A 21,248-nucleotide genomic window follows, 5' to 3' on the forward strand; every position below is an offset into this window, starting at 1 on the left:
GACGTTCACTGTGGTCAGCCAAACTTTCCAAAATCTAACCACATTCCAATCATTTAATTACATACCAACCATCACAGTTAACCAATGGTTTCTGCACTTTTAATCAGTGTTTTTTTAAAAGATAAAGACATCAATTTATGATCACAGCCCCCTCTAGTGGTCATATTTATCTATTAGAAAATTAACAGTCCCGTGTGGCTCAGTATTCAAAAAAGAACACTGTCCAGTCTCTGGCCCATCTTCTCTCCCCCTTTCTACACATACCTGGTATGTACATAAATACATATTTAAAATATATACAATCCTGGATAAAAAAATGATCTGAAAACATACAATGCGACAGGCCATGATGCAACTCACCCACACGTTTACACAGAAAGCAGGACAAGCCTTTGGGTTTGCAAAGGACATTTCTAAGTATCCTCCCTCCCCGCTTACATTCTGAGCGCAGCCCTGCCCTGCAGAGACTTAGATGCAAGGCTCGCCCTCTCTCTCAGCAGGCTGACTTCCTCCACACTCTGGTGGGCCTGTGCGTGTTTCAGTAAGAAGTGGCTAATGAAGAGCTTCAGACCTTCTCGCAACATCCTCAGCTTTGGGTTGTCAGATACTCTGAAAGGGAATTGTAGACACAGGTCAGGTATGGGCTAGTCTTTAAGAAGCAAGGTTAACCCACTTATATATGTATTTTTTGGGGGGGAGCACTGGTACTGGGGATAAACTCCTAAGTCTTCCTTGCACATGATAGGCAAGAGCTCTGCCACTGAGCCATCTCCTATATCGCCCTCATTTCCTTTAATTTATTTGAGAAAGACTAAGAAGCAGACAGAGAGAATATCAATATGGGTACAGCAGGGCCTCCTGCCACTGCAACCAAACTCTAGACTCACGTGCCACTGTGAACACCCTGCTTGAGTCGTTGCTTTGGCACCACCTGACCCCCAGTTTCCTTTGAAATCTCAATCTCTCCCCATTTCCTCTGTTTCTCTATTCAAGTAGGGTGTTGTTACCCTGGGTGGCTGTGAACTTCTATTTGAATTTTTTGTTTTTCTCGAGGCAAGGTCTCACTCTAGCACAGGCTGATGTAGAACTCACTTTGTAGTCCCAGGTTGGCCTCAAACTCATGGCAATCCTCCTACCACAGCATCCCAAGTCCTGGGATCATATGTGTGCATGTATTTTTTTTTCTTTTTTTTCCCCTTGAGAATGAGTGTGGGTGTGGGTGTATGGGCATGCCAGGGCCATTTGCCACTGTAAACGAACTCCAGATGCAAATGCCAAATTGCACTCTGGCTTCACACAGGTACTGGGGAATTGAAATCTGACTAACAGACTTTGAAAGCAAGCCCTTTAACCACTGAGTCATCTCCCCAGCCCAGCCTAGCTTCTTCTCAGCTGTTAAGGCACTTGCCTGCAAAGCCTAATGACTTGGGTTTGATTTCCCAGTACCCACATAAAGACAGATGCACAAAGTGGCATCTGGAGTTCATTTCCAGTGGCCACAGGCACCAGTGTGCCCATTCTCTGTCTCTCTCAACTACCCTTGCACTCACAGCAATCCTCCTGCCTCAGCCTTCTGAGTGCTAAGATTATAGGCATGAATCACTATGTCCAGCTTCAACTAAAATCTTAAGGAATAAGCTGGATGTCGTGGCGCATACCTTTATTCCCAGCACTTGGGAGGCAGAAGGATCGCCATGAGTTTGAAGCCACTTTAAGACTACATAGTGGATTCCAAGACAGCCCAAGCTAGAGTTAAGACCCTACCTCGAGAGAGAAAAAAAAAACAAAACCTTAAGGACACCCCAGGTGTGGTAGTGCATGCATTTAATCCTAGCACTCAGGAGGCAGAGGTAGAAGGATCACCAAGAGTTTGAGGGCACTCAGAGACTATATAGTGAATTCCAGGTCAGCCTGGGCTAGTGAGGCCTTACCTTGAAAAATCAAAACACTTAAGAACTGGGAAAAAAAACAAAACAAAACAAAACAAAACTCAAGGTCTTGAGGTGAGGCTCAGTGGTAAAAGAGGGTGCTGCTTAGCACCTAAGGCTTAGGTTCAGGAACAAGTACCTCACAGGGAAAACAAAAGCCTGGCTGAAGAGATGACTTAGTGGTTAAAGTGCTTGCCTGTGAAGCCTGAGGACCCACATTCAATTCTCCAGGACACACATAAGCCAGATGCACAAGGTGGCGCATGCATCTAGAGTTCATATGCTTGGCTGGAGGCACTGGCATGCCGATCTTTCCCTCTCCTCTCAAATAAACAAATAAAATATTAAAAAAAAAAAAACCCTAAGAGCTTTCCTGTTTGTGACAATCACTTCAAGTTTTATGCTTCCTAAACTTAATACATAGATACTGAATTAGACTAAGAGTGAGCCACATAGAAAGTTCAGTGACCAGCTTTTATAAACCACTAGTGGCAAAAGTGATCATTCACCCCTTTCTCATGTCTTACCTAACACACTGGACACATACCTGGAAAAAATTAAACCCAAGTCTTCTGCCTCTGTTTCCATCAATAGCAGCGTTAACACTTTCCGTAAGAAGTGCACTCTGGGCTTATCCAGTTCACTGAATTCAACCACCTAATAATGGTCAGGAGAAAAAGAAAACATCTTGATGCTGACTTAGTTGGTTTTCCTGATTTGTAAACAGGGCCAACATTGAGCCCTTGCCCCTCTCCACCAGGCTAGGTTTTAGAGGGGTTCAAACCACTGAGGGGTGCACTCAGAATCCTCTGCAGTGCTGGCAGGCGAGGGCCTGGCAGCACCTGGGCTATGAGCCACATGGCAGTGGGAGACCTGACAGGGTGTGGACCTTCCAAGCCAGGAATGTAGATTCTAGGGTGTGTACATGCACACACTCACACACCTTAGAAAGCCATCAACCCCTCAGAAAGTGCTGGAGCAATGGCTTAGTGGTTAAGGTGCTTGTCTGTGAAGCATAAGGACCCAGGTTCGATTTCCCAGTACCCACTTAAAGCCAAATGCACAAGGTGGTACATGTGTCTGGAGTTCATTTGCAGTGTCCATTCTCTCTCTCTCTCTCAAATAAGTAAATAAAACACATCTTTTAAAACGTCTTAAGCTGGGTATGGTGATGCACGCCTTTAATCCAAGCACTCAGGAAGCAGAGGTAGGAGGATTTCTTGTGAGTTTGAAGCCACCCTGAGACTACACAGTGAATCTCAGGTCAGCCTGGGATACAGCCAGACCCTACCTTGAAAAAAACAAACAAAAAAGTCTCAGCCTTTAGTAATAGGACAGATGGATGTTCTATACGTGTATAAAGTAAAAAAGAAAAAATATCAGGCAAGAGACCAACATGGACAAAGGGCAAGCTTTGTAGAGGGACAGAACGTGGACAAAGGGCAAGCTTTGTAGAGGGACAGAACGTGGCGACAGTATGAAGTATGTCCGCAGTGCTGGCTGCACACAAGTATGAAGCATGCCTGGGAATAAGGACAAACACTACATTCAAGAGTAACCCTCCATAAGGGCCCAAAGCCCCATCTCCCATGGCTGGGTTCCTGCTGCGCTGCTCTTGTCCACATGGAGACAGTCATACACCCTGAGTGCTGCACGAATGCGCAAAAGCAAGATTTCACTGCAATTTCCACGTTCAAAGTTACTTGTTTTGAGAACATGATAAAGTACCCCAATTAAAAAAAAATTAAGTTATTTATTTGCAAAGAGAGAGAAGAGAGACAGAAGAATTAGAATGGGTGCACCAGGGCCTCCAGTCTGCAAACTTCAGGTGCATGTGTCACTTTGTACTGGCTTTACATGGGTACTAGGAAACTGAATTTGGGTTGTTACACTTTGCAGGCCAATGCCTTAACTGCTGAGCCATCTCTCCAGCCCTAATATTATTTATTTGAGAGAGAGAATGGGCGTGCAAGGACCTCTAGCCATTACAAATTAACTCCAGACACAAGCACCATCATGTACATCTGGCTCATATGGGTACTGAGAATTGAACCTGGGTCCTTAGGCTTTGCAGGCAAGCACTTTAATCGTTAAGCCATCTCTCCAGCCACACCCCCCCATTTTTAATATAGTGGCCAAACCCTAACTCTGCCCCTCACTGAAGGAAACAGCAAATGACAGGGTGAGTGGCAGAACAGACACGTGCACATAAGACACAGCTGCAGTCTGTCCTGCACGTTGGGAATGTCATAGGGAGAAACCAAAGCCAGTTCCAACTTGTCTCTGCTGTCCACCCCCCTCAGTGTCTCCAAAGCTCAGGAGTTTTAGGACACTAGCATCCTAGGGACCCCGCAATCCAAGCCTTACTGGCCAGCCCATCTTGAATGCCACCTCCTGTCTGGGCTTTAGCGTAGCCTCAGGAAACAGCAGTGCACTGGCTCTCAGGGCTTTGCAGGATGAAGACACTGAGGGCGAGAAGCTTCTGCGTCATGTATCTTGTACTGAAGACCTAGGACCACGCTTCCAAAAGCAGCCAGTCCTACTTCTCAGTTCCCTGAGCTCAGCTGTGACCAGTTCAGGATTCTATAAGTACAACTATTATATGAACCTCAAATCCTAAACAGATCCACTTATCAACCAGCAAAAAAACTCATGGCTGGCCTTATTTTTAAATATTTTTTTTATTTTTATTTGAGAAAAAGGAGGGGACACATATATAAAGAGAATGGGCAAACCAGGGTCCCCAGCCACTGCAAACGAATTCCAGATGCATGTGCCACTTGTGCATATGACTTACATGGTCCTGGAGAAATCAAACCTAGGTTCTTTGACCTTGCAGGCAAGCACCTTAACCACTAAGCCATTTCTCCAGGCCCCTGGCCTTAACTGTTTAAAGAAATCTATACCTTATGTTAATTTCTCTATTTTCTATGATGGCTATGACTGTGAATACACATTTCAGAATCTTGAACAATGCATTTTTTATTTTTAAAAGCTGGGTGTGGTGGCGCATGTCTCTAATCCCAGGATTCAGGAGGCAGAGGTAGGAGGATCACTGTGAGTTCAAGGCCACCCTGAGACTACAAAGTAAATTCCAGGTCAGCCTAAGCTAGACTGAGACCCTATCTTGAAAAACCGAAAACCAAAACCAAAAACAAACAAACAAACAAAAAAAACCCAAAGAAACAAAAAATATAAAAAACTCTACCACCACCTGTGACACTTAGATTTCCTGTATCATACACACCTTTAAGATGGAAAGCGGAAGTGACTTGGTCTTCAGCAGGTGTGCCACCAGGTGGACCAGATTAGAAAGGTTAGTGCCTGGCAAATTTTCCAAGTCCCGAAATTTGTCCCATATGCTGAACTGGAAAGTCATCTGGTAACAGAAAAACAAGTCACGATGCAATGAAGGTTACGGCTGTAGTCTAAGTGTCCCCTTCATCACTTCCCTTCCCGACAGGGTGTCACAGCCACCTCCTGTTGCTGCAGCTCTGTCCCTCAAGTGAGGAGATGCTAAGGCAGGGCGCTGACACAAGTAGTTTGCAAGTGTGTACTGCAACACTCCTGGAGGCGCCTGGCGAGCCTGTCCACACTCCTCCCGTCTGTACTCTCCCTCACTGTCCCACCTCCTTCCGCGGCTGTGATCCATGCGGGGCTGGGGCCACTCCTGACTCAGGCAGTGCAACAGAATGTTTACGAAGACCAGGCAGGCACAGGTAGCTGGAAGCCTTCTAGGTTACCTGGAATCTCCTCTCATAGTTGCAGAACTTGCCCGCCAGGAAAGCATAGAATGGATTGTATGTTTTCTCCTGCAGGCAGCAATCCACAAGGACATGGACGATCTCTCTCTCCTGCTGGTCCTTCAGCCCGAGCCTACCACAGAAATAGCCAGAGTAGCCATACTCCACATGCAGTTTTCATAGCAAAGTCACAGCTCCTTGCTCTCTACTAGATGCTGGCCAAAAGTCGTCTGTTTTTTTCTTTTTTAGTTCTGTTTTCTGAGTGCTGGGATTAAAGGCATGCAGCATCATGCTTCCAAAAGTCATCTGACTAAAGGCGGTGCTGGCAGGCACGGCCCACATCACAGCCCAGCCCTGCTCCCAGCTTCTCTGGGCCTCAGTTCTCCCCCAAATGTGTCAGTATGTAGAGACAGAGTACTCGAGTTCTACAGCAGCTACGCAGCCTAGGACTGGCACCCAAGGGCTCACTTATGTGCTTGAAGCCAGGTCTTGTTGAAGCAACATTTTTACTTTTCATTTGTTAAAAAATATTTTGTTTATTGGAGAGAGAATGGGCACACCAGAGCCTCTAGCCATTGCAAACAAACTCAGATGCATGTGCCACCATGAACATCTGGCTTACATGGGTACTGGGGAATCAAAGTTGGGTCCTTAGGCTTCACAGGCAAGTGCCTTAAATGCTAAATCATCTTTCAACCCCTTACTTTTCATCTTTAAAACTTAAGGAAACAGGTGTGGTGGCATATAACTACAATCCCACCAGGAGTCTGAAGACTCAGGTCAGCCTGAGCTACATAGTGAGGCCTTGTTTCAAAAACGACCCTTTAATCCCAGCACTTGGGAGGCAGAGGTAGGAGGTTCACTGTACATTTAAGGACACACTGAGACTACACGGTGAATTCAAGGTCAGCCTGGGCTGGAATGAGACCCAACTTCAAAAAACTGAGGAGATTAAAAAAAAAGGGGGGGGGGTGCTAGAGAGATGCCTTAGCGGTTAAAGGCACTTGCTTGTGAAGCCTGGTGGTCTGGGTCTAATTCCACAGCACCCACATAAAGACAGAAGCACAAAGTGGCACATGTATCTGGAGTTTGTCTGCAGTGGCAGAAGGCCCTGCGTTCCCATGCCTTCTCTCATTTTCTCTTCATTGCTTGTAAACAAACAAACATATTAAAAAAAAAAAAAAACATTAAAATGCCAGGCATGATGGCACATGCCTTCAATCACAGCACTCAGGAGGCAGAGGTAGGAGGATCGCCATGAGTTCAAGGCCACCCTGAGACTACATAGTTAATTCTAGGTCAGCCTGGGCTAGAGCTAGGGCTATCTCAAAAAACAAAAACAACCCCCGCCCCAAGAAATCTAGAGGCTGGGACAATGGCTCAGTGGTTAAAGGCACTTGCTTGCAAAGCCTGAGGCATGGATTCAATACCTAAACCACCATGTAAGCTGGTTAAAAATGGCCTAAGTATTTGGTTCAGAGGCCTTGGGACACCCATACTATTTAACACTTTCTGCTTGCAAATAACTAAAACTACTTTTTAAAAAGGTGGAAGGTGAGGCTCAGGGTCTAATGCAGAAGAGGTGGTAGAAAGAATGTAAGAGCCAAAGGAAGGGTAGGACTCCTTACAACATGCTCCTCCAGACACAAAATGGCCTGGATATCCATGACCTCACAGTGCCTGACACTACTTACACAAGACTGTCATAGAGGAAAAGATCATGACATCAAAATAAAGGAGAGACTGAGAGGGGGAGGGGATATAATGGAGAATGGAATTTCAAAGGGGAAAGTGGGGGGGTATAGCCACGGGACTTTTTTTTTATCATCATGGAAAATGTTAATAAAAATTAAGAAAAAAAAATTGGAAGGTGGGCTGGAGAGCTGGCTTAGTGGTTAAGGTACTTGCCTGCAAAGCCAAAGGACCCAGGTTCGATTCCCCAGGTCAGCCTGGACTAGAGCAAGAACCTAACCTACCTTGAAAAACAAAAACAAAACACACACACCCCAAAAAATGTGGAAGGAGAGGCCAACACCCCAGAGTTGTGCTCTGACCACCATGGTACATGCATGCACACAAAGTATCCTCCACACATGAATAAAGGATTTTATGTTTATGAGCAATTCATGGTAACCAAGAACCCCCTGAAACTATATACATGGTCAGTTAAGCCCTCAAATCTTGGTACCATACAGTGTGATCTACCATGGGCACAAAACTTAAGGACCAATGACATACTAGAGGCACATGGGACCCAGGTGAGAGGACAATAACAAGAAAGACCCAGTTAGTCACCAAAAAGCCAAAACCCAGATCAGCTCACTTATTTACATCCATTAAACAGATCAAAGCAGGTGCTTACTTAAGCAGCTTTTCAAAGGCATCCAAATAGTCTTCACTTGTCATTACTGTGCAAAATATGTTTCTTCGGATGTCAGTGTTCATTCTCTGCTTCCGGGCAAGTTCCAGCATCTTGGCACTAACCTGAAGAGAGGAAAGATGGGGCTGGGGTGATGGCTTAGCAGTTAAGGGGCTTACTGCAAAGCCAAAGGACTCAGGTTCAGTTCCCTAGGACCTATGTAAACCAGGTGCACAAGGTGGTGTATGTGTCTGGAGTTTGTTTACAGCGGCTGGAGGTCCTGGTATGCCCTTGCTCCCAAATAAATAAAAACATTTTAAGCTGGGCGTGGTGGCACATCCTTTAATCCCAGCACTTGGGAGGCAGAGATAGGAGGATTGCCATGAGTTCGAGGCCACCCTGAGACTACCTAGTGAATTCCAGGTCAGCCTGGGCTACAGTGAGACCCCACCTCGAAAAAACAAGAAAACAAACAAATAAAAAATTAAATTAATTATTTTTAAAAAGAGAGACAGGAAAGATCGACACATAGGCCACAATACATAGATGCTGACCCCTAAGACTTATGACACTATTTTTTGGCATAGGAATGAACTCGAAGTTTCTAAAAAGTTAACACACCGAGGCTCAAGCACAGCTGTAAGTTTTATGTGCAGGAAAGGTATGGTGGTGCACGCCTTTAATCCCAGCACCTGGGAGACTGAAGGAGGATCGCTATGAGTTTGAGGCCACCCTGAGACCACACAGTGAATTCCAGATCAGCCTGGGCTAGGATGAGACCCTATCTTAAAAAATGGAAAAAAAGCCAGGCATGGTGGCCCATACCTTTAACTCCAGCACTCAGGAGGCAGAGGTAGGTGGATCACCGTTGAGTTCGAGTACACCCTGGGACTACATAGCAAATTCCAGGTCAGCCTGAACTAGAGTGAGACCCTACCTTAAAAAAACAAAAAAAGGGCCGGAGAAATGGCTTAGCGGTTAAGCGCTTGCCTACGAAGGCTAAGGACCCCAGTTCGAGGCTTGATTCCCCAGGACCCATGTAAGCCAGATGCACAAGGGGGCGCATGCACCTGAAGTTCGTTTGCAGTGACTGGCGGTCCTGGCGCGCCCATTCCTCCCCCCCCCCCCCGCGCCTCTGTCTTTGTCACTATCAAATAAATAAATAACAATAAACAAAAAATTTACATCAGAGATGAACATAGGCTCAGACACATGATGCTGCCAGAGACTGCGAGCCCCAGGTAGGATGAGGACCCCAGGATCAGACAGTTGTGAGGAACAGGAAGAGATACTAAGCACAGACGTTAGTGCATGGCAAAGACAAAGACAAATGAGATGAACCTACACTAGTGGACTGGGGCTCAAAACCCCCAGGAACAGCACGTGACTGAGTCTCAACAGGGAGCCTCGGAATGAGTGTTTTAATTTTTCATTTTCCCTCACTACATGAACTCTTAGACCTTTTCTGAATCATGTGTTGGGACTTTTAGATAAGCCTGTGTGTCGACTTCAGTAATACTCAGGAATGACAGATCGCGCAGACTCCAGGTATGAAGGTGTCCACAAGTCTCCATACCGTTCCTGCAAGCGGCTTCTGTGCGAGCGTGTGATGACGGTTATCAATCATTGGGGTTCCACTCCATGCAGACCCTACAATCCACCAGCGACCAGTCTGCTCTGCATTCAAGACACCATCCCAGGAGATGCGGAGCCGAGTCTCAGAACCCGAGCCAGCACCGCGGACCTTATTGAAGGAACAGGTTCTGTGAAATGCTTTAGCTGGTACAGTCTGCACTTCCCCCCTGCTTTCCTTCTTTGATGCTGGCACTCTTGGGTATGACTACTTCCATGAGTCACTGACAAGTGGGGCAGTCAGTCTGGAGAAATGCCACAGTGAGCTGTAAACGCCCCATACTTGTGTTTGTAGGTCTATCACCTAATGTGCTTTGTCTCAGTGCAGGCAACTGCGAGACCTGTGACCCTGGCGACCGCCTCACTGACTATGAACAGGATGACAATGGTGATGGCCTCAGTAACTAACGAGGCTGCAGTCTGGACACATGACAGAGCTTCCTGGGTCCAGGTGGGGCCGGGCCTCCTCTGAGAGTCCCTCGTGTCTACTACACAGTCTGAGTTGAGTGCCTCAGGGAAAACTACAGTGGGTCTCAACCAACTCCAAGTTTCTCATGCACAGATGCTCTGCTATCTCTATGGCAGGCGTGCAGTTTCTGTTCTCACTCGTGCTGGACACAGTGCCTGACGCATAAATGTCTGCTTCTTCCCTGTTACCATGGGCCCACCAACCAGAATGGAAAGCACTCACTAAAGCTCTCTGTAATTTCCTCAGTTTCTCCACAGGTTCAGGGTCATAGCCGGGGATCTTGCGCATGTCATTGTTCTTCAGTGCTAGCATTGTCTCCAGCATGAAGCGCACCTTAGAGAAAAAACCAAAAAAATTGTTCAAAACAGTCAACATAATCCGTCAATCAACCTGACAAGAAATGCATCACAGCTGGGACTCAGGTAAGTGCCTTTGCTGTACAAGCACAAGGACCCGGCTTGATCCCCAGCGCCCATGTAAAATGCCAGGCATGCCTGCTCGCTCCTGTAACCTCAGCAATGGAGGGCAGGGGTGAGGTGGGAGCAGAGCTAGGAGGATCACTGGGGCTTGCTGCTCAGCCAATCTAGCTGAAAAATTTGCATTTCATGCTCAGTGACAGACTGTCCCAGGGAAATAATATAGACGGATACCTGGATAGCCTCCACATGCATGTGCATATGCATACATCAAACAAACTAAAAACTTAACTGTAGCCCAGTTGAGGCACATCATCCTCATTACTGATAAAGAATATCCAATGGTATGAAGCAGTTTAGTCTGCTCTCCCAAATCCTTTACAAAGCCACAGCATATTTTTAAATAGTTTTGTCTTTTCTGTGGCGCTCTTAAACCCCTGGCCCTCCGCAGCTCCTGGTCCTCACACCTCATCATGCTTTGGCAGCAGAAAGTCTCACCCTTACCACCTGCAAGCCTGTGCTCCTCTCTGGTTTTCAATAACTTTAACCATCAGTGCCCTTTTGACTCAAACTGGAAACAATGCCGCACCAACTCCTACAGCCTTTAGGACTGGTGCAAGAGTGATCCTGAGCCCCTCCTAGCTTACCCAGGTGCTTCAACTTTAATACTGCAGAAGCAGAGCCGTCTCCTCCCAGCCCCAGATCCCCCTGCATGACCCGTTACCCTGCAGTGACTGTGACCTCCCCTCCCTTAGCCCTGTTCTCCATTAAGCCCTATCATTTCTTTTTTTTTTTAATTATTTTATTTATTTATTTGAGAGTGACAGAGAGAGAGAGAGAATGGGCGCGCCAGGGCTTCCAGCCTCTGCAAACGAACTCCAGACGCCTGCGCCCCCTTGTGCATCTGGCTAACGTGGGACCTGGGGAACCGAGCCTCGAACCGGGGTCCTTAGGCTTCACAGGCAAGCATTTAACCGCTAAGCCATCTCTCCAGCCCAAGCCCTATCATTTCTTATTCCTGAGGTCACATCACTGATACCATGCTCATTCAAGCCACCTACCCCTGCAACCTTCTCCCCACCCTGATCATCCCGTCTGTTCTACTGGCAGCCAAAGTGGCCACTGAAGTGCAGTGTCCATCAGTGAACTATCGACTGAGAGCCCACAGACCCCAAAGGTCAGTCCCAGGCTCTAGACCCAGTGGTCTTCTCCCTCCTGGCCATGCATTTCAGGCTCCCCACACTGGCTCTTTATGAGCTCCTCACTGCTCCTCCATGAGGCCTTTTCAGGCGCTGTCTCATACCTCTCACAGCAAGCAAGATGGAGGAAACTGTGATAGGTAAGACTCAGGCTCTGCTGCTGCCCAATGGCAGAAGCACAAGTTCACACCAGGATGACACTTGAGCCTCAAGTCACACAGTCTCTTCAATCAGCAATTTCTGAGATAAATGAGTCCTTTTTTTTTTTTTCTTTTTTAGTTTTTTGAGGCAGGTTTCACTCTAGCTCAGGCTCTCCTGGAATTCACTATGGAGCCTCAGAGTGGCCTTGAACTCATGGCAGTCCTCCTATCTCTGCCTCCCGAGTGCTGGGATTAAAGGTGTGTGTGCCACCATGCCTGGCTTGAATGAGCCCATTTCTAAATTCACAAAAATATTTACCTGAGCTCTTAATTAAGAAAGCAAGGTTCAATCAATGTTTGGTGGTGCACCCCTACAATCGTAGCACCCAGAAGGACTTAAGTTCAAGGCCAGGCTGGGCTACACAGTGAGTATGTCTCAACAGAGTAAGAAAATGGGCAGGAGAGATGGCTCAAAAGTTAACGGCGCTTGCTTGCAAAGCCTGCCGGCCCAGGTTCAATTCCTCAGAACCCATGGAAAGCCAGATGCACAACTCAGCGCAGGGGTTTGGAATTAACTTGCAGCAAGAAGCCCTGGCGCAGCCATTCTCTCAATCTCTTACATAATTACAAACAACAACAAAAACCCCCAACTCTAGTTCCAAGCTGGCCTGAACTCACAGCAATCCTCCTACCTCAGCATCCCAAATGCTGTTATTAAAGGCATGGGCCACCACCCCTGGCTTAAATACAGTATTTTTTTAAAAAGCAAGAAAAAAATTAACTCTCCAAACCAAGCCTTGTTTGAATATTAAAGACAAAGCTGGGGTACTAGCTAAGGTAGGTGAGAACAAAAGTTGTTAGGACATGAATTATAATGTTCAAACAGGTAAGCTCTAGTCACTCTGGGTGCTTTTGGTCAAGTGGCACTCATACCCTGGTCTGATCCTGAAACTTGCCGCCTGCCCCACTGGCCTTGGTCTGGGCTTCCGTGATCAGCTCCTTCAGTGACAAGGCATCATCTTTTCTCAACACAAAGCCCACATTTTTCAGCATCAATAGGATCAGCTCAATGTCTTTCTCCGTGAAAGTTCCAACAAGCTTCTTCAGAATGTCAAAGATGAGGAGAGACTGCACCACGTGGAAGTTGTACAAATGGGCAATAATGGTAAACAGGTTATCCAGTTCTTTGCCCTCACCTCCATCCTTATAGATTTCATCGAACTTCCTCACCACAGCCTCCAGGAAGCAAGCACCAACCTGCAGGGCAGAAGAAGTATGTTGCGTTATATCCGGAACCCTGCCCACCCAGCTATAGGATTACTTTTAAGTAATGTACGAGATGCTCAGGGGAGATGTCATCAGGAACGACTGCAGCCTTTAGCTTCTCAGACAGGACTGCAGTGCATGTACAGATGAGGACTCTAGATAGCAGATGAAGCACTGAGCCATAACATACAAACTTTTCCTATAAAGAAACGTCTCTTTAAAATTAACAACACAAGCTGGGCACGGTGGCGCACACCTTTCATCCCAGGACTTGGGAGGCAGACATTGGAGGAGTGCTGTGAGTTGGAGGCCACCCTGAGACTACATAGTGAATTCCAGGTCAGCCTGGGCTAGAGTGAGACCCTACTCGAGAAACCTAAATAAATAAGTAAAAGCTAACAAAGTGGTTTTTAAAAATTTGTTTTCGTTTATTTTTATTTATTTGAGAGCAACAGAGAGAGACAGAGAGAGACACAGAGAGAGAGAGAGACACAGAGAGAGAGAGAGAGACAGAGAGAGAGAGAGAGAGAGAGAGAGAGAGAGAGAGAGAGAGGCGCGCGCGCCAGGGCCTCTAGCCACTGCAAACGAACTCCAGACGCGTGCGCCCCCTTCTGCACCTGGCTAATGTGGGTCCTGTGGAATCGAGCCTCAAACCCAGGTCCTTAGGCTTCACAGGCAAGCGCTTAACCGCTAAGCCATCTCTCCAGCCCAACAAAGTTTTTTAGTCATAGCCATTTGGGCTCTTTGGAAAAATGAACTTGTTAAAAATCTTGCTTCCACACCTGAGCCTGGTGATGAGACTCATCGTATCTTCTAATTCAAGCTAAAGGACCCGAGCTTCACGTGTGAACCCTTCAGCCTCTTCTCTCCCGCCCTCAGGGAGGGGGTTTCTCAGTCTCCCTTCCCACTCATGGGATGGGGAGAATTTCTTTTGGCCTGGGAACTTTCCTGCTTTGTTTTTCTTATCTAACTTTCTCTAAAACAAATCTCCTAATTTACTCTTCAAAACAAAATGGGTCTGGTGAGGTGGCTCAACGGCTAAGGCACTTGCTTGCTGCAACAAGAGATCCTAGCATGTCTGCCTGCGTGTGCGTGCACACATACACACAGGCAAATAACCTAAAAAATGTTTCTAAAAGACAATGCTTAAAACTTACCATCAACAATGCTCCTTTTTAAAAGTATTTTTATTTACTGTGCGTGGGTGTAAAGGTTAGAGCACAACAGGTAGGCCAGCGCCACAGCCAAAGGGGACAGCCCCAGGTCAGGAACTAGCAGTGGCCCGGGGAAGCTTGGGGCAAGGTCTCTATGGCACTGTCTTTCTGCTGTTCTGGTACATTCCATTCCCAATTATGTTAAGCATGTACACAGAAGGCAGGCTTGAATTTGAACCTTTGTGGTCTTGAACTGAGACAGTGAAACCTGAAGGTAGAAATGGCAGTTGTCCTCATGATAGTCACATTACTGTGCCACCATTTTCTCTTTAAAGCCCAGCCAAGCCAAGTGAAGGGAGAAGATGGGAATGGGGACACGATGGGGCTGTGGAGTAATATGGACAGTCTCTGTGGGGATCATGGCCCGAGTAAGTCAGCCACGCTAGACAAGGAAAAGGGCTGGGCACACAGTGACCTCAGATGGGCAGGCAGGACAAGGAAAGTCATACAGTAGGAAGTATGTCTATGACGCCTAGGGTTTGGTCTGGGTACCTGGGAACTAGACAAAGGTGAGCATGTCAGGACCAAATCTGCTCAGGTTTATTAAGCTTCGACTGTTGGACAACACACGGACTATGTGGTGGATGTTGAGTGGCGTGAAAACTTTAGGGGAGGATAAGATCCACGAGCAGCTTGGAGTGTAACAGAAAAATGCACACACAGTACTGGGCTACAGAAAAATCCTAGAGCCAAGCGTGGTAGTGCACACCTTTCATCCCAGCACCCAGGAGGCAGAGTTAGGAGGATTGCTCTGAGTTCAAGGCCAGCCTGAGACTACACAGTGAATTCCAGGTCAGCCTGGGCTAGAGTGAGACCCTACCTCGAAAAACAAACAAAAAAATTCCAGAGGCAGCAAAGTGCTAGGAGACAATACTGATTTTTGGAAGCCCAAACTAAAGACTTGAGACTTTCCTAAAATTTCAAGTCCCCTCACTAGAGAGAAACCTGATGAAAATATTCTCCCACTATTACCACCATCTAATGTTCATATACAATATTAATAAGGGAGTCAGAATGCTGCACATATCAAGAAAACCTGAAGCACTAAATATGTTCAGGCATGTTTTCATCATGCAAAAAGATTTAATGAGCCAGGTGTGGTGGTACACATCTTTAATCCTAGCACTTGGGAGGCAGAGGTAGGAGGATCGCTGTGAGTTCAAGGCTACCCTGAGAATACAGGTCAGCCTGGGCCAGAATTAGGCCCTACATTGCGGGGAGAAAAAAAAAAAAAATCAATGACATCAAAATTTGTATAAAAAATTCAAATTTCATTTAATGATTTCAAAATTAAACAATATAGACCAACACTTGAGCAAAATTGACTGAGTCTGTCAAATGCTCTACCTCTGAACTATGCCCCTGGTCTTCTAATTCTGAATGAGAATTTTAGCACAAATTCACCCAAGTCTGATTTTTAAATGACTTACAGTGACAGCTGACACTAGTCTTTAACCATTTTTTCCTCCCACAAATTCCTGGGAGGTTTTCTCAGAAGCTTAATGGGAAGCAGCATCCTGAGAGCTCAGCACATCTGACAGAAGTTTTAGTGGATGTCATTAGCTAAAGCACTGTAATGACTTCCTCCTGAGCAAGCCATCTATTGTCCTTGAGGCTATTAGCAAAGGCTTAAATGAGAAGTAGGACCAATAATCTCAGCTCTTCAAATCAAGCAAACTCCTGATGTGCTGTGGGTGGTCATTGTACAATTTTAAATAACTCACTGGAGACTGTACCAACATCATCTTGATTATGAAGTCTGCTGAAGCACACCAGTTTGTCTAGGTCAGGGAATGTGCCAAGGCAGGCACAGAACGGTATGGATTATGGTAATCACGCAGCAGCAGGAAAAGTGTCCAGGGCTTCCATTACACTGAGTAATGGCAAGAAAATGGACTCACATTCACATGTGAAAATGAGTACAGCTCTTAGGATAAAAACCCTATTCCCCGGGCTGGAGATAGCTCAGCGGTTAAGGCGCTTGCTTGGAAGCCCAAGGGCCCAGGTCCAATTCCTCAGTACCCACGTAAAGCCATTTACATAAAGTGGTGCATGTGTCGAGTTCATCTGCAGTGGCTAGAGGCCTCAGCACACCCATTCTCTCTCTCATAAACAAACCAGAACATGATTCCCAAGGTGGCTGATGCAGCGCTTACACAGCAGAGATCATGAGACAGATGCCACTCTCTCCTCTCCTCTGCCCTCAGCTCCCCAGGGCCCAGCAGGCTGAGAAGAACCTCACTTCCTCAACCTCAACAATTCCATGATGGAACAGCCAGGGAGTGGAGAACAGGCACGTGCATACCTCAATCCCAACTGTGTGGTGAAGGATGCTGACCAGGAGGACATGTTCCATCATGAGTCTGCTGGGCATGGCTGAGGCAGTGACACAGGCACCCATGAGGGCGGCAGTCAGGGTGTTGCTCATGTCCTTCCTGCTGTGGGACATGTACAGCTCCTCCAGCTGTCCACTTATGGATGACATGTTTGGCTCACTCAGCCTGCAGTGGAGTGTACAGAGAGCAACGGTGCTTCAGATTAGGCCCTATGTTCCAGGCCCAGTAAGAAAATGCAGACGATACCAATGCCTGCTACTGACACACCCTACCCACGTCTGTTCCATGAACACTTCTGACCTTGCCATGATAACACAGAGCCCACAGCTCATAGCCACATATGACACTAGAATCCAGAAATAACGTAATTGTCTTTCAGCTTAAGTTAAGGATGTTAGCAGAAAGATATTCCAAGTCCAACTCATTTTTTTAAGACTATAGAGCTGACAAGAGAGTATTATATATATATAAAATGGCGAGATGAAGTCCCACCTATGTGGCTTCCAACCAACCTTGTGATGTTCTATTCTTCAATTGGACAATAAGAAACAAAGACACACATAGCGACCAAGTTCCACACCAGATGCGTTTGGCTGGGCGGAGAAGTACAACCTACAAGCGTTCCTGGATGATTCGGAACCCTGCCCCTGCCCTGCTCCTTAGGCCTGTCCGAGTCAGTGAAAGCCTTCCTTTGGGCCTCCTTCAAACACTGAAAGGGGGGGGGGGGACGGAGGGCTGGAGAGATAGCTTAGCGGTTAAGCGCTTGCCTGTGAAGCCTAAGGACCCAGTTCGAGACTCAGTTCCCCAGGACCCACGTTAGCCAGATGCACAAGGGGGCGCACGCGTCTGGAGTTCGTTTGCAGAGGCTGGAAGCCCTGGCGCGCCCATTCTCTCTCTCTCCCTCTGTCTTTCTCTCTGTGTCTGTCGCTCTCAAATAAATAAATAATTAAAAAAAAACAAAACACTGAAGCAGGGAGAAGCAAACAGCTGCGCCCCCTCCCCCAGGGTACAGGTTCACCATAAGAACAGAAGGGTCCAGAAAGACAAACTCTCCAAGCGATAGATGGAAACAGCTCTGGGTGGGTACCTGTTAATTAGGCCTTTAACCTGTTTCTTGAGCCTTTCTAGTTCTTCCTTCTTCTGGACATCCACGGTCTCCTCTCGCCTCAACCGAGGTGGGACGTACTTTTCACCACTGTCACAAGGACTCTTCTTGAAGACAGGAATAAAATGCAAAATACTTACTTTGGAAAAACCTAGTTTTCTTAAAACTAATACGCACAGTTAAATACCAAATTCCTGAAGACTCGGGACAGCTATTACTGCAGACCCCCGCCGTTTGATCAAAGCAGCCTCTGCCGAGTGCTCTGGACAGGCGGCGGCCGGCACCCGCGGGGCATGCCCGCGCCCTACCCTACCTCCTCCCGCTCGGGGCCGTGCCCTTCAGGCGCGCCTTCCCTCTCCTCTTCGGGTTCAGCAAAGCGGACTCTCTTCCCCGCTCTCTCCTCTCGCGCCCCGCCATCCTCCGCGTCCGAGTCCTCGGCGCTTTCCTCGGCGCTTTCCCCGGAGCCGCTCTCCGCCTCGCTCTCCGGGCGTGCGCGGGCGGCCGGCCCGTCCTCGTCCCCGTCCTCGTCCTCGCCGCTGGCGGGCAGGCCGCCGCCCGCCCCGGACCCCAGGACTCCGAGGATGTAGTCCAGGCCGTCGCGCGCGAAGCCCCGCGGCACGGAGCCGCCGTCGCCCTTCCTCCTGCGCTTGTTCAGGCCGAGGCAGCGCTCCAGCCTGCGGAGCTCCCGGTCCTCCTCCGCGTTGGCAGCGAGGAGCGCCCGGCGGCGGGCCGCAGCCGCGGCGGCCGGGGTTGTGGGGCGCCCGGCGGCAAGCTGCGCTCGGGCTGGGCTCGGGGCGGCCTCGGCGGGGGCGGGCGGCGGGCTGTCTCGGCGGGCACCGTCCTCGGCGCTCCCGGGCCGCGGCCCCGCCGTCCTCGGCCCAAGCCGCGCTTTCCTCAGCCGCCTCTTCTCCCGGCGCAGCTCCCGGCGGCTCTTCCTCCCGCCCGGGCCCGAGCGCCCCGCGCCGCCGCGCCCCTCGCCGTCCGACGAGGCTCGTACGAACTCCTCCACGGCCTGCCGGAGCCGCTTCAGGGGCCCCTCCCCGCCGGCCGGACCACGGCGCCCGCCGCTGCGCTTCTTGCGGGCCCAGCGCCCGCGGCCGCCGCCACGCACCGCCGCCCCCACGCGGGCAGACGCCGCCATCTTCCGCGGCGCCCCGGCACACGACTTCCGTCAGGGGCGGGACTTCCGGGAGGGCGCGGCCGCTGCGAGATCCGCCACGTTGGGGAGGGCGAGTGGCGCCCCCTACTGGCCGGAGGACTGCAGTCTCAGACACAAAGGGATCTTTGAAAAGCTGAAGTCCTTGTAGGTTGTGATGGGGATCGGCCATGTAAGATGAGGCAGTGGCACTGGCATGCATACGTGTGTACCCACAGGGAAGGCAGGCTCTTAGTATGCAGCCCACTCCAGTCTGGCCTGGAATTCTTAGGGTCAAGCATTCCTCCCCGCTGAGCCTTCTAATTTTGGACTCCAGGCCACACCACTGCAACTTGAGTAGTTATTTTTAGATGGGAATTTCGGGGTGTCTTGACAGTGACAGAGCCTTTCTTGGCTCCTGGGTGTGCAATAACTCAGAAATTAGGGTCCCAAACTTTCATAGTCACACAAAACTTCCACTGAATCAAAGGACTCTTGGCTTTTGGCCTAAAAATTTGACAAATGAAGTTCTCAGATCAGAGGATGAGGTTCAGAAAAATTTTATTATAGCTTAGATCTTTCGGAGGGAGCTCTAAGAGAAGGGAATAATAAAGGAAGTAATGAACTCAAAGAAGCAGGGAAGAGGAGGTTGCCAGGAAATGGAGAAACCTAAAACATAAGAAAAGGAAGAAATGCAGCTCTTGCCCAACAGATGGCAAGAAGGGATTCTGGGAAATGGGGAAGTCCACTATAAGACATTTGAGATCATCTTTTTAAATATTTATTTATTTGAGAAAGATAGAGGGAGAATTAATGAATGAATTGGGCACACCAGGGCCTCTAGCCACTGCAAACAAACTCCAGACGCTTGCACCCCTTACGCATCTGGCTTACCTGGGTACTGAGGAATTGAATCTCTCGGTCTTTAGGCTTCTCAGGCAAGTGCCTTAACCACTAAGCCATCTCCAGCCCACCATCATATTTTATACGAGCCCTTGCATGGGAGTTGGTCTAGTTAGTCTAGCCGTGGTGTCTGGTGTCTGGGGTCAGCTTTTCTGGGAAAGGGCAATCGTCCTAGAATCTTATGATCTAAGAAGGAGGCACAGATAAAAAGGTCAGACCCTTCTGACAGTTCTGCTTGTTGTAAAGTTAAATGGCCTTGATCCTCCCCCCCTCTCCGCCCACCCCACCAGGCCCAAAGACAATTCCTACATTTAGCTAGGAGAAAGCCATTCCCTTTAGGACCCTTTACCCTGCTGCAGTCAGGTTTGCATTGCTGTCAGAAAACACCCAACCAAGAGCAGCTCCTGGGGAAAAAAAAGGGCTTATTTTGGCTTACAGACTTGAGGGAAGCTCCTTGATGGCAGGGGAAAAAACGATGGCATGGACAGAAGGTGGACGTCACCTCCTGGCCAACATCAGATGGACAATAGCACCAGGGGAGTGTGCCAAACACTGGCAAGGGGAAGCTGGCTATAACACCCATAAGCCCACCCCAACAATACACTGTCTCCAGGAGGTGTTAATTCCCAAATCTCCATCAACTGGGGACACTAAGAACACCTAAGTTTATGTGGGACATTTGAATCAAACCACCACATTCCACCTCTGACTCCCAAGAATTAGTAACCATACATGATGATTTATTTATTAGAGACAGAGAGAAAGAGAGAGAGTGAGAGAGATAGAGAATGGGAGCGCCAGGGCCTCCAGCCACTGCAAACAAACTCCAGATGCGTGCGCCCCCTTGTGCATCTGGCTTACGTAGGACCTGGAGAATCACCCCTGGGTTCTTAGGCTTTGCAGGCATATGCCATAACTGCTAAGCCATTTTTCCATCCATCATCTAATTTTAAAAGTCCCCATAGTTTTTTTTAATGAGTTAATTTGACAGAGAGAGAGAGAAAGAGAGGGAGAATGGGTGCACCAGTGCCTCCAGCCACTGCAAACGAACTCCAGATGTGAGTGACCCCTTGTGCATCTGACTAACGTGGGTCCTGGCGAATTGAACCTGGGTCATTTGGCTTTGTAGGCAAACACCTTAACTGCTAAGCCATTCCTCCACCCCAAGTCACCATATTTTTTATCAGTCTCAATGATGTTCAAATATCTCATAGCCCAAGGTCATTTAACTGAGCCATAATACAAAAAAAAAAAAAACCCACATAATGGGACAGGATAAACATTAACACTGCAAAAGATGGCATTGGGCATAGCAAAAAAATATCCAACCAAAACAAGATTTAAACAGAACAAACATCAAATCCTGCAGCTCCAAGTCCAACATCTCTGGTCAGTGACAAGTC

The 21,248-nt window shown here is 48.1% G+C and overlaps 1 protein-coding gene across 1 annotated transcript; it reads right to left on the reverse strand.

The window, feature by feature from the left end:
- Positions 1-85: 85 nt before the first annotated feature.
- Nom1 (nucleolar protein with MIF4G domain 1) lies at positions 86-18,948 on the reverse strand. Its single transcript, XM_045160090.1, has 11 exons — positions 18,121-18,948; positions 17,790-17,914; positions 16,672-16,867; positions 12,820-13,143; positions 10,354-10,464; positions 9,607-9,774; positions 8,034-8,155; positions 5,672-5,804; positions 5,176-5,307; positions 2,476-2,585; positions 86-609 (listed from the first exon to the last, which is right to left on the reverse strand). The coding sequence occupies exons 1-11, from the start codon at positions 18,946-18,948 to the stop codon at positions 435-437; spliced, it is 2,424 nt and encodes an 807-aa protein (XP_045016025.1). The 3' UTR covers positions 86-434.
- Between the last annotated feature and the right edge of the window lie 2,300 nt (positions 18,949-21,248).

This window comes from Jaculus jaculus, chromosome 10 (assembly GCF_020740685.1).
Source record: "Jaculus jaculus isolate mJacJac1 chromosome 10, mJacJac1.mat.Y.cur, whole genome shotgun sequence".
Taxonomy (NCBI): Eukaryota; Metazoa; Chordata; class Mammalia; order Rodentia; family Dipodidae; genus Jaculus; species Jaculus jaculus.

Coding starts and splice junctions, on each gene's coding strand:
- Nom1 (XM_045160090.1), bottom strand. CDS start 18,948: ATGGCGGCGTCTGCCCGCGTGGGGGCGGCGGTGCGTGGCGGCGGCCGC. Junction 9,775..10,353: donor GGAAATTACAGAGAGCTTTA/GTGAGTGCTTTC, acceptor TCCTTCAATAAG/GTCCGCGGTGCTGGCTCGGG. Junction 5,805..8,033: donor GCCTTTGAAAAGCTGCTTAA/GTAAGCACCTGC, acceptor TTTCTGTGGTAG/GCTCGGGCTGAAGGACCAGC.